At 46.6% G+C, this 13,869-nt stretch overlaps 1 protein-coding gene across 3 annotated transcripts in view; it reads left to right on the forward strand.

Moving 5' to 3' along the window:
• The window catches only part of SMG6 (SMG6 nonsense mediated mRNA decay factor), a 150,369-nt gene that overhangs the window by 25,396 nt on the left and 111,104 nt on the right, over positions 1-13,869 (forward strand). For all 3 annotated transcript variants that reach the window (XM_024194364.3, XM_024194362.3, XM_024194363.3), the window contains exon 9: positions 13,055-13,116. In XM_024194364.3, the coding sequence (XP_024050132.2) occupies positions 13,055-13,116 (62 nt within the window). The remainder of the gene's footprint in view (positions 1-13,054; positions 13,117-13,869) is intronic.

The raw sequence follows: 13,869 nt of genomic DNA on the forward strand, positions 1-13,869 counted from the left end.
TAGGCCTAGCAATGGTAGTAATTGGCAGTGCTGGGAAAGGGTCTAAGTGGAGTGTCAGGAGAGTGTTTGGTAGATTTCCCAGAATGAGGCAGGTGCTTATAGGCTCAACAATCCTCCTTATGGGTTTTGTCGTTGGTCTAAGAGCTTGTCTACATGGTGCTTGCAAAGCACTCTAGAGGAGTGTGATTTTGTAATGTATTGCGCTCTAACTGCCCCATGTAGATCCTGCTGGCGTGCTCTCATAGGTATCCAGTTTGCGTTAACATAGTCCTGTTTCAGACCTTTTCAGCAGATAGAACAGACTGAAACCTGGTTTTCCAGAGACTTTGTCCTGACAGCTTGTTTGAATCTCAGATGACACATATTCTAGTGCATGCTCCTGGGTTTCACAGAGGTATCAGCCTTTGAATTGAATCCCCTCCACACCACACCACTAATGTGCTGCTACTTGGACAGGTTCACCTCCAAGGAAGAGGTGAGCCTCTCAGCTTGACCTCTCCTGACATCATCAGAATTATATGTCACAATGTTGTTATTTTCTGGAGAGGTTCTTATCCTATTGCAGGAATGAGAGAGAGTCCTGTCTCCTGGGCTTTTCTCCCCTTCCTTCTTTGTGACACATAACAAGTGGGGTATAACTTAGGAGGGGGGACGCTGGCAGCCACCCCCTGGAAATGGCTCATCGGCACCTTCACTTGATTGTCACTCAAGGCAGGACTAAGTATTCATCATCTTTGTTTTCTCCCAGTTAGAAATTGGGTCACCAGTGGAACAGCACCACAGAGCAGTGGTTCATCGTTCTAAGAAGTGCAGGTTCAGCACAGAGCTCACAAACAAGCAGGTCAATCTATTGAGCTTATTATAAAGAAGGCTAAATGTTGACTTGGTCACAGTCTGTAAGCATGACACAGGGAGAAGATGTCTGACTATAAAGGACTTTTTAATCTAGCAAAGGCATAACAAGATCCAACTGCTTGAAGCTAGAAAAATTCAAGCTGGAGATAAGGTGCACATTTTTAACAGTGACTGTAATTAACCATTGGAACAGCTCAGCAGGGGTTGTGGTGGATTCTCCATCACTTGGATGTCTCTTTCTGAAAGCTCTGCTCTAGCTCTACCACAAGTTATGGTCTGGATGCGGGAACCGGGGTGAGGTTCTCTGGCCTGGGTTATTCAGAAGTTCAGATGAGATGAACGCAATTATCCCTTCTGATTTTAAAAGCTATTAAATGTATCCCTCACATGCCTCTCAGAATTAATGTTCTATCAATGATCATTTGTGTATCTGTGGAGTCGCTAAGTTACAGGAAGGGGGAAGCCGCCTCACTGCTAGTGAAAACCAGTTGGTTTAAGGAGCGTTTGCTTAGTAGTGTGCTGTGAAATCAGTTGTGCTGTACCCTGCCTTCCACTTCAACACTGAACCCACAGACTCTCCCTCACCCCGTCGCACAAAGAATGGGTCTGCCTGGGTCACTTGTCTTGCTGATGCCAGTGCCCTCTATTCCATCCTGTACTGCACAGCCACATTCAGCATGAAGAGCAGAACACGTGTCCCAAACAACCTGCAGCACCAGCGCCAACTTGTAGAGAACTCTGCATTGAACATTAACCTGACATCTTGTCTGAGGAGTATCTTGGGCATGTTTTAGAGTGGCCAGTGCTGGGAAGGAGAAAATTGGGTACTGTAATGCCGTTTTTGTTGATAAATATTGTACGGTGTATGTATTGGTCAGGTACATTTGGTTGTTCAGAATTGGCAAGAGCCAATGGAGCCTCCACTAACTGGTGTCATTTTACTAAAATGCTCTGTGTACAAAGTCCTTGCTCATTATCCCACCAGCCTTGCAATGGGACCTGGCGGTGCCCTGAGAAGGGGATTGGAAGGCTTGTCTGTTTCACCGGAGCTTCTCTAAGGGTTTCTGTTTCCTCTGCTGAGATGCTGACTTGTAATTTCTTACAACGATCAAACCTGCCATAGAATCATAGCCAGTATCCCTCAGCCTCCTGCAGCAACAGAGCAGTGGGGGGTGGGTGAGCGTGTCAACTTTCCCTTTGCCATAGAGGGTACAGGTGTGTGTCACAAGTCTGTGGTACTTCAGGGCTCTGGACCTCTTTACAGTGGTACCACAAGCATCAGCAAAGTGGATTTTACTTTTCTGTATAATTTCTTAATCCCAAATAATCAAAGTTCTTTACAAACTGTGTGCATGCACATACATTTTTCACACAGGAATCACTTGTACCAACACTGAAATGCAGCCAGTTCTGGGGTGGGACATGGAAACTGCTAACAGCAAACAGCATTAAATAGTGACTTAGGACAGGAGACGAAGGAGAGTTCTGTATCTATTTGATATTGTAGGAGAATTTAGTCAGAATATAATTACCCAGATGTTGGAATTTGGCCACAATGCTATGGTTAACGCATATATTCTTGCAAAAGTTGCCATGTCATCTTAAAGACTCCTTGGTTTTATATCTCCTGTGAAAGATAGCCCCTCTAACAACACAGCACCCACCAGTACCTTGCAAGGGTTTCTGTAGGAAAAGGGAAAAGCACCTCCTACTGTTTGACCAGCACCACACCATGCAGCTCTCTGGGTTTTCCAGGATTAGTAAATTAACATTTGTAGAATGTTCTGAAGATACAAAGGGCTGTATAAATGTATTATTTTCATTGGCAGTCTCCCATTCAAACACTGTCCAGGTCTGACCCTGCTTAGTTTGGAGTGTGATGAGATCTCAGATTGGGTGTGCCTGGGAGGTGCTGCAGAGTTGGTGTTGCTATTGTAATGGATGAACGTGCCAGCTCTAGCAAAGGGGCTGAAATGCTAAAGAAGCCACCCCTGGAAGAGAGAATCTTATAGAGCATGATGGAAGATCTGGCAGTGTGTCCCCCGAGCAGGCAGAGTCGCATTGTCCCAGCTGGTGCCTGCCTGAAGGAACACTGAACCTTATTGCACAAATTCATGAGCAAGGAAGCTGTGCCTCAGAAAGGACTGACGCCACTAGTGGCTGGTTACCAGTAAACCCACCAGTCACCAAGTGTGTGGGACAGATGTGGTAGATGGTTTGGAGCTGAACTGTGTAGTTTAGGGGTCTGCAGCCCAAGCCCCTCACCACTGAGGACACCCTAGACCTAGGAGAGCTGCCTGCTGTGCTCACAGCCTCCCAGTGGAGGTGATGTGTTCTCTTCATGCAGTCTTGCAGCTGGTGTCTCTTGATTAATGGACGTGTCTTTTGCAGCCCATTTTGATTCTGACACTAGTTTCTGCTCCACAGAAGCTTTGCTGCTGTTGAGGAAAGTTTGCTGTACTTGATAAAGAACAGATACAGAAATTTAGTTCCAAACCTGAAGGAACAATTTTTAACTTGAAACAGTTTTTCCTTGGGAGTTGATGCGCCAGAATCCTTCCCTTATTTGGTGCCTTGTTCACAGCTGGGGCTGACGCTCAGGTGCCAGAGCTCTGCACTCGTTCTGGCTCCTTGCAGCAAGCCGGATGGCTCTTTGCTCATGTAGAGAGCTGGATCCTCTAGTTCCCACATCAGTTCTTGCCTCTCCCTTTCTTGTGCATCTTGATGGTGTTTCCTGTGTTGTGGCGCTGGGTGGGAGACATGTTTTGAGACGTTTCTTGAGCAGCGCAAAGTCCCTTGAAATTGGTTCTTTTTTCTCCCCTCTTCTGACTTGAGACTGTGTTGAACCTTCACTTAAACTGTCTTACCAGCTCTAATTGAGACAAGGTGGGTGAGGTAATGTCTTTATTGGACCAACTTCTGTTGGTGAAAGAGACAAGCTTGCAAACGCCACATACTTGACCTGCAGAAGAGCTCTGTGGAGCTTAAAAGTTTGTCTTGATCACCAACAGACGTTGGTCCAATTAACAAATATTCCCTCACCCCCCTTGCCTCTACCAGCACTAGGCTGTCTGGCAGAGGTTCTGAGCATCACCTGAGCATTCTCATTGTGCCATTTCTGTGATTTAAGCTGGCTTGTCTAGTATGTCTTTTATCTGCTCCTGGTTTCCTTAGCCCCTCTTCCAGCTGTTAATCAATGCAGATTCCTTCCATGCTACAAGTCCCGTTGCTTGGTGATGCAGTGTCTGAATGCTGCATGGACAGAGGTAGACAGCTTTGTCTGGTGGTGTTGCCTCTTCCTGGGAGGGTTTAGTCTGTCTTCACATACTGACTCAAGACAGCTGAAAGAGCTGTTTTCAGCTTCAGGTACTAGCTGTGTGTGAGGTCCCCCCTCTTCTGCCTGACTAGGTGGTTTGGTTTTATAACTGGTACCTTTACTATATGCTCATAATGTCTTTGGACACCAGTGTTTCTGGAATGCCCTCTACTGAATTGTCAAACTCCTGCTCCATGGTAGCATTCCCTGAAATGCTTCTAATTCCATCCATAGGGCCAGCCAGAACTGCAGGGTCTCAATGCGTGGCTGAAACAATTGTGTTTGGAGGAGGAATTTGGTTTATTAGGAAAAGGGGAAAGGAGGAGCCTATAAAAGAAGGATGGGCTCCACCTAAACCAAAATGGGCCCAGATTGCTGGCATGTAAGATTAAAAAGTTCATAGAGTTTTTAAACTAAGGCCTGGGCTGACAGGTATGGAGGAGCACACGGTTTGGACGGATGCAGCCCTTAGGGGAGTATTTATTAAATGGGATATTTTGCATCCTAGTGAAGAGGAAAGGATAGAAGTTGATACTTGGGGATTGGTTGACTTAGTTGGTGTTGGTCCTGCCATGAGCAGGGGGTTGGACTAGATGACCTCCTGAGGTCCCTTCCAACCCTGATATTCTATGATTCTATGAAGTACAGGTAGGAACTGAAGAGAAACTGTCAAATGAAAGAGAGTCCCGTTCAGTTACATCACATGTAAGGCAGACACTAAATAGTCACACGTTTTAGAAGTGCTTGTACACAATTGCAAGAAGCTTAAATTCTAAGATGGGAGAACTTGAGTGCCTAGTATTAAATGAGGACATTGTTATAATGGGCATTACTTGGTGGAATGATGATAATCAGTAGGATATGATAATCCCAGGGTACAAAATATATAGGAATGACAGAGTAGGTCACACTGAGGGATTCGGGGGGAGTGGCATTACATGTGAAATAAAGCAGAGAGTGAAATACAGTAGAACCTCAGAGTTACAAACACCAGAGTTACGAACTGACCGATCAACCACACACCTCATTTGGAACCAGAAGTACGCAATCAGTCAGGAGCAGAGACCCAAAAAAAAAAAAAAAAGCAAATACAGTACAGTACCGTGTTAAATGTAAACTACTAAAGAAATAAACGGGAAGTTTTTAAAAAAAAGATTAGACAAGAGAAGGAAACTGTTTCTGTGCTTGTTTAATTTAAATTAAGATGGTTAAAAGCAGTATTTTTCTTCTGCATAGTAAAGTTTCAAAGCTGTATTAAGTCAATGTTCAATTGCAAACTTTTGGAGGAACAACCATAACGTTTTATTCAGAGTTACGAACAATCACCATTCCCGAGGTGTTCGTAACTCTGAGGTTTGACTGCATAGCAAAAATCTAAAATGTAAACAGGATCATAGAATCTCAATGGATAGCAATTCCATGCTTGAATAATAAAGAGTATAGCAGTAGGAATATACTACTGACCACCTGGCCAGGATAGTGATAGTGATTGTGAAACGCTCATGGAGATTAGAGAGGCTACAAAAAACAGAAAACCCAGTAATAATAGGGGATTTCAATTATCCCCATATTGACTGGTAACATGTCATCTCAGGATAGGATGCAGAGGTAAAATTTCTAGGCACCATTAAGGACTGCTTCTTGGAGCAGCTAGCCCTGGAACCCACACGAGCAGAGGCAATTCTTGATTTAGTCCTAAGTGGGGCACAGGATCTAGTCCAAGAGGTAACTATAGCTGAACCACTCACCAATAGCGACCATAAAGTAATTAAATTTAACATCCTTGTAGGGGGAAAATACCAAAGAAACTCACCACAGTAGCATTTAACTTCAGAAAGGGGAGCTACACAAAAATAAGGAGTCTAGTTAAATGGAAATTAAAAGGAACAGTCACAAGAGTGAAATGCCTGCAAGCTGCATGGAAACTCTTTAAAAGTACCATAATAGAGGCTCAAACTATATGTATACCCCAAATTAAAAAAAAAAGGTCAGTAATAGGTCAAAAAAAATACCACCATGGCTAAACAACAGAGTAAAAGAGGCGGTTAGAAACAAAAAGTCATCTTTTAAAAATTGGAAGTCAGATATTACTGAGGCAAATAGAAAAGAACATAAACTCTGGCAAGGCAAGTGTAGAAGTATAATTAGACAGGCCAAAAAAGAAATTGAAGAGCAACTAGCAAAAGTCACAAAAACTAATAATAAATATTTGTTAAGTACATCAGAAGCAGGAAGTCTGCCAAACAGTCAGTGGGGCCATTGGACTATCGAGATGCTAAAGGAAGACAAGGCCATTGCATAGAAACTAAATGAATTCTTTGCATTGGTCCTCACTGTAGAGGTTGTGAGGGAGATTCTCAAACCTGAGCCATTCTTTTTAGGTGACAGATCTGAGGAACTGTCCAAGATTGAGGTGTCAGTAGAGGAAGTTTTGGAACAAATTGATCAATTAAACAGTCAGATGTCACCAGGACCATATGGTATCACCCAAGAGTTCTGAAGGAACTCAGATATGAAATTGCAGAATTTCTAACTGTGGTATGTAATATATCGCTTAAATCAGCCTCTGCACCAGATGACTGGACGATAACTAATGTAACACTGATTTTTTTTTTAAAAAGGCTCCAGAGGTGATCCTGGCAATTATAGACCAGTTAGCCTAAGTTCAATACCAGGCAAATTGGTTGAAACTGTAGTAAAGAACAGAATTATCAGGCACATATATGAATACGATTGGTTGGGGGAAGAGTCAGCATGGCTTTTGAAAAGGAAAATCATACCTCATTACTCTATTAGAATTCTTTCAGGGTGTCAACAAACATGTAGACAAGGGTGATCCAGTGGGTATAGTGTACTTGGACTTTCAGAAAGTCTTTGACTCACCAAAGGCTTAAGCAAAGTAAACAGTCATGGGATAAGAGGGTAGGTCCTGTCATGGATCAGTAACTGGTTAAAAGATGGGAAACAAAGGGTAGAAATAAACTGTAGTTTTCACAGTGGAGAGAGGTAAATACTAGGATCCCCCAAGGATCTGTATTGGGACCTTTGCTGTTCAACATATTCATAAATGAGCTGGAAAAAAGGGTATAAACAGTGAGGCGGCGAAGATTGCAGACTACAAAATTACTCAAGCTAGTTAAGTCCAAAGCTGACTGCAAAGAGTTACAAAGGGACCTCACAAAACTAGGCAACAAAATGGCAGATGAAATTTAATGTTGATAAATGCAAACTAATGCACATTGGAAAACATTATCCTAACCATACATACCAAAGGATGGGGTCTAAATGAGCTGTTACCACTCAAGAAAGAGATCTTGGAGTCACTGTGGATAGTTCTCTGAAAACATCTGCTCAATGTGCAGCGGCAGTCAAAAAAGCTAAGAGAATGCTAGGAACTATTAAGAAAGGCACAAATAATAAGACAGAAAATATCACAATGCCACTATATAAATCCATGGTACGCCCACATCTCGAATACTGCGTGCAGATGTGGTCGCCCCATCTCAAAAAAGATATATTAGAATTGGCAAAGGTACAGAGAAGGGCAACAAAAATGACTAGGGGGTGGAACAGCTTCCATATGAGGAGAGATTAAAAAGACTGGGACTGTTCAGCTTGGAAAAGGGATGACTAACGGGGGCGAGGGAATATGATAGAGGTCTATAAAATCATGACTGGTTTGGAGAAAGTGAATTAGGAAGTGTTATTTACTCCTCCACGTAACACACGAACTAGGGGTCACCCAATGAAATGAATAGGCAGCAGGTTTAAAACACAAGGAAGTATTTCTTCACACTATACACAGGCAGTCTGTGGAACTCATTATCAGGGGATGTTGTGAAGGGCAAAAGTAAAATTGGGTTCAGAAAAGAACTAGGTAAGTTCATGGAGGATGGTCCATCAGTGGCTATTAGCCAGGCTGGGCAGAGACACAACCCATGCTCTGGGTGTCCCTAAACCTCTGACTGCCAGAAACTGAGGCTGGACGATGGGATGAATCACTTGATAAATTGCCATGTTCTGTTCATTCCCTCTGAAGCATCTAGCACCGAGCACTGTTGGAGACAGGATACTGGGCTAGGTGGACCATTGGTCTGACTCAATGTGGTCATTCTTATATTCTTACTCTGAAGGCCATTCCTTACTTCTTCCCCAGAGAGTGCTGCAAACCCAGTGCCACTTCCCCATGATCTGGCTGGGGGCTGCTAGGAACTCCGTTTGGCTGGTACAGTGTACCTGTCCGCTCAGCCATGGATGGAGCCCGCTGCAGAGTGCAATAATCTGTATGTTCAGGGAACTTGTTCTTCCCTTTGATCTGGAGGTGTATGGCACATGCCATATAAAGTGTGTGTCCTCACGGCCCTTCTCTCCCCAGAGCACCTTGCAGAAGCCTTTTGTGGCACTCTGCCCTTCAGCACTGGAGGCTGGTGGAAGGTTTGAGGAAGTTGCAAGGAAGAGAGTCCCTTCCCAGCCCTGCTAACTGCACTCGCCCTCTGCCCAGGGCCCTGGGCTGGGTTCATTGCCTCAGGGTAAGAAGCTCAGTACCCTGGGTTTGGGGAAGTGTTCCCCTCCCCCACATGAGTGCAGCAGGTGATGTGACTTCCTCTTTCCCTAGCCCCAGAGCCCTGCGCTGCTCAGTGGAAGTCACTGTTCCCTATTGCTGTGAGAAGCAGCTTTTGACTGGATGAGCAGGAGGGCTCCCAGGGACTGACTGGCAGGTGAGTCACAAGGGAAAGAGTCATTCAGAGAGGAGCCCAGTCAAAGCAGCCAGTGGCCTTAGGTTGAACTCTGGAACTTTCATCTCCTTGTCAAGCGATTAGCTCATCAGAAGCTGAGGCTGTGGGGTAGAAGTTGTGTTGAAACAAGTGAGAGAGGGGCTGCCCATGTGTGCAGCTACCGCACAGGGCGCGTAGGCTCTTCTCTGCCCAGGCCTGCCAGATGGCTGGTGCTGCAGATGCTGGTTAGCGTGAAACATGCTCTTTTCCCAGAGGTGTTCTGTGTGCGTTCTGGCTTCCACTTCCTCGAAACATTCACCATGTCCACATGGCTCCCACTTAGCACATGGATTCAGTATGCAGCCATCCAGCCCTTTGGGAGCGGGCAGCATTGCACTGGACTGCAGCTTGGTGCTCCCTGCTGAAGGGAGTGGAGCTGGGGTACTGTTTACCCCCTCCCCTGCCTCCGAAAAGACTGGTTCATTCTGTGTGGGAAGAATCTGGTACACGCTTCCCCACGGTGTGCATGTGTCATTTTCCACTCATGGTGGGGAGTTTTGCCACTCCCCCACTGCCAGTAAATGGGTGCAGTGGCTGCAGGCTGAGAATTCTTTGGGGCTGTGGGCTGGGAGTGGGGCTGGAGGAAAAGAGTTTCTGTCCTACGCCACCTATATTCTCCACCCCCTTCTCCTCACACACAGGCAGCCTGCAAACACGCTCTGGTAGAGCTGCCGTGAGAACATCGGGCACGTGTGGGCTCGTGCGGGGGGAAGGGCAGGTTGATGGAGGGAGCTCAGTCACCCTGGTCCTTATTCCCCCCCCTCAAGGATCCTGGAGGTGGCGAATTCCTCTCCCATGCTCCAGCAGTCAAAGAAAGCATGCAGGACAGGGTCCCAGCCACCCATTTGTGCTCTGGGTTCATCCACCCGGTGGGCAGTGAGACTCACTCCAGTGATGGGCTTTCCTTAACTAGGGCACATGATAGGGGCTGGGAGGCTCAACCCAGGAAGCTGGGGTACCCACCAGCGGTAACACTCCTACAAGCTTTCTCCTGCCCATCAAATTATCTTGGCTTAAATGCTCTTTTCTGGTCTTGGCACCCCAGAGCGGTTTTGCTTCCCCTCAGAGAGGCAATGGAGAGGCTGCCTGTGCTTATGTCATATTTAAACTGGGCAGATACAATGGATTAGGGCCCTCACTGGACATTGCTTCTTGCTCTGCTCTGCCAGTTGCTCTTTAACCGGCTGGCCAAGTGTTCCTCGAGTCCCCGGGTTTCATCTGCAGAGTTCATAAAATGGTGGCAAGTGAAGTCAAGTTTCAATGCAAGGGGTGCTTCAGGGCCACAGCAAAATAGCTAGTGAGTGAGTGAGAGCCCCTGGCTGCAGGGGCCAGTTTAATTGGTCTAGGGCTTTTTACAAGCAGATTTTATGTTTAAGCTCACACATGGCCCAGGAGCGACGCTGCAGCAGGGCATTGCTCTCCTGCATGGGTCCTGGGGGAATTCAGGTCAAGCCTAATTATACCTAATTGAGCAGCCCCACTGAACAGGACTGCAAAATAATGGGTGTAGGCTGGAGAATAAAGCAAACAAGAGGAGAGGTAATTAGTGTCGGACCTGGGACCATCATACCCCAGTAAATACCCAGCAAGCTGGGAGCCTCCTGAGCAGCCCCCTCATTCCACATTTGTACAGGTTCTTCAGCACTGCCAGGATCGGAGAAATTCAGTTCCCTGCTAGCAGTTGAGTCTTTACAACCTAGGGGATAGGGCACTGGACTGGGACTCAGGAGACCTGGGTTTAATTCCTAGCTCTGCTGTTGGCCTGCTGGGCGACCTTGGACAAGTTGCTTCACTCCCCGTGCCTCAGTTTCCCCCATCTGTAAAATAGGGACAATGAGACTGCCCTCCTTTGTACAGCACTTTGAGATTGAAAGGTGGAAAGCGCTATAGAAGAGCTAGGAATTTGTTAGAGCTGCCATCTCCTGCAAATGGGTCCAGGTTGTTACTGGTTTCCTGGCCAGTGTCTCTTCTCCAGACAGTTCTCGAGGGAGTGGGTATCTTGGATTGATTTCTTTGTCTCATGCCGTAATAGTGCTGTGTCCTTCAATAGTCCCTTTCATCCCGGGATCTGAGAACTTTGCAAATGAGCCTCACAACATCACTGTGAGTAAGAAGGGTAAGACATATAGGGTTCCGTTCTTCCTGCACTGTAATGCAGCTACTTCTCGGGTGAAGCACAATAACTGTTTAACCATGCACAGCAATGTCCAAAACAGTTTAGGAGAAGTGAAAAAGTTCAATATCCAAATGAACTTGCAGAGAGAATTTAGAGCAGCAGGATGAAATTACCTGTGACACTTCCTGCAGGCACCCAGGCTTGTGAGGCATCTCGCTACCACCGGCCTTGCCTGTGCCTGCTGCGGAGCCCTGACAACACAAGCACTGCCTCTCAGCTTACGCAGGCGCCTCTGTCTTGGTGCAGGCACGCTCCACCCACTCTCCCTCAGGGCAGCTCCCGGGAGTGGATAGCCCAAATCCATCGGACACTTTCTGAATTCACAGATCTGCTACCCTCAAAGGAATAATACACGTCAGTTTACCAGTTTCACCTCAGAATCACTGCTCCGCTTAACACACAGCACTTAGATATGTTTATAGTGAAAACAAGCATAAGTTTATTTAACAAAGAATTGAGATTCAAGAAGAAGCCAGTAGAATGATGGAAATAAATGGTTACCTATAAAAAAATCATAACATGCATTCTAGAGCCTAGACTTAGCTAACAGCTTACGTTTAAGCCCTGTAGAGTTTAGCCCACCCCAAAGTTTTTCTCCCAGTGTTTTACAGCCTGGCTGGCTGTGACCCTCTGTTCATAAGGTATGGATGCTGACAGCTTATCTCATAGGTGAAGGCTACCAAGTACACCCCTGTATATTCCATCAGTTCATTGTCTGTACTCGTAAACTCATGAGCTGCCTCTGAAACAATTCCACAGTGACATAGAAATGTAGCTCCCTGTCTAGCAGGTGATGGATGGAAGGAGGAGTGCCCAGGGAAGGCATCTGTCTCCTCTACAGCCCAGGCTCCTCCCAGAAATACCCTCCTAGGTCTCTCAGACTCAGAGGCCTGTAAACATGTTACAGTAAAAGCTTTGTTATCCAGCATGTTGGGAGGATGGGGGATGCTGGCTAGGAGCAGCAGGGACATGTTGTCACTTGCAGGGAGCCGCCCGAGGTGAGCACCGCCCGGATCTGGATACCTGGCAACCCTATCAGAAATGCTGGTTTCTAGGCTTTCCAGTTGGTAAAGTGCTGGATAACACAGCTTTTACTGTATTTATCTTGCTCTAGCCTCTTCTTCGTTTGCCCTGACTCTCTGGTAAAGATCTTTCATGCCTGGACATAGCAAAATTGTCCTTATTTGGGAAGAGAGAAACCAGCGGGGCCCTTATTTCAGATGGGGCTAGCGGATGTGAGGGCTTTATTCAGGTAAGTGGCAGCGATGTTTTGAGCAGTGCATCAGAAGCAGCTATCATAGAATCATAGAATATCAGGATTGGAAGGGACCTCAGGAGATCATCTAGTCCAACCCCCTGCTCAAAGCAGGACCAATTCCCAACTAAATCATCCCAGCCAGGGCTTTGTCAAGCCGGGCCTTAAAAACCTCCAAGGAAGGAGACTCCGCCACCTCCCTAGGTAACACGTTCCAGTGCTTCACCACCCTCCTAGTGAAATAGTGTTTCCTAATATGTAGCAGTTACTGCTTCTGGTGTCGCAAGGATTCCCAGCATTGAGCTGAGGGCAGGATAAATCAACACCCAATGCAGTAAAATCACCTGCACCATTGCTGCTGCTTTGTTTCTGGCTAATCGTGCAGATTGTCCAGTAGAAGTTGATGGTTGTGATCACTGCAGATGGGCACAGTAGCCAGCAGAGGGTGCTGTGCGTCCATCCAGCCTGCTCCCCCTGGCTTCACGCTCCAGCTGTTTGGCACTTGCCCTGTGCCTATGTGCATAGTGTTTGTGAGAGTTTGGGCACGTCCATTTGGTTCCCATCTACAGTGCCCACCCCCCACATGCAGGCCAGGTTATTCTCTCACCAGGGACTCTGTTAATTCACAGGAAATCGGGGAGAGTTTAATTGTTTTCTCCTCTTTTTTTCCCATGCAGCTGAACAAAAGGTTCATCCTCAGTTTTCTCCATGCCCATGGGAAGCTGTTTACCAGGATTGGGTAAGTGTGCAGGATGTTTATTTTATTTTCCTACATTACAAGTCTTTTTGGAATTTAATATTGTTAGCAACTAGACTGTGTTTGTAACCGAGGGCACAGGGTGTGAATTCTTGCAGGACTAGTCTCCTGGTTCTTCTTCTCCTTAGCCGCCCTCCAGTCCTGTGCTGGTTATTGTTTGGGCTTTTTCTCTCTCACCCACCTCGAGGCTGTGTCCTGTCAGACCCTGGGACGGCGTATAGGCCTGGCCCAGCCCTGTGGGCTCTGGAACTCCCAGGAACTGCTTTGCATTTCCCAGATCTCCCAGTCCTCTCCTCTGTATGACTGTTCCCAGATTCACCCAGCAGAGAGGCTGCTCTCCTGGCTTCTCCAGGGCTCACTGACTGCTCAGGTGGTTTTTTCTTGAGGAATTTGCATTCCTGTGACTGCAGACCTGCTGTCCAGAAATGGTGCGACAAGCGCTATCCCTTAGTCGCTTCGGCTCCTTTTTCCTGGAGGCTGTTGGTTAAGCGCTACCCTGGCAGTGGGAACTCATTTATAAAAAGTGCTCTTAGCATGTCTGGCATAATGGGGAGTCAAATAATTCAATGGCCCTCCTTGAACTACGGCGAGTCTGCTCAGGCCTGGGCTGAGATCCCAGCCTGGGGGATTCATGTCTGACCCAGGGAGCACGAGTGTCTCTGTGAGTCATCTGAGCTGGGCCTGTTACTGTCAGGTGCCTGTGGTGCTAAGTGCTTGTGTCTTTGCTTAGTGTCT

This window comes from Terrapene carolina, unplaced genomic scaffold (assembly GCF_002925995.2).
Source record: "Terrapene carolina triunguis isolate 2854851 unplaced genomic scaffold, T_m_triunguis-2.0 Scaffold231, whole genome shotgun sequence".
Lineage (NCBI taxonomy): Eukaryota > Metazoa > Chordata > Testudines > Emydidae > Terrapene > Terrapene triunguis.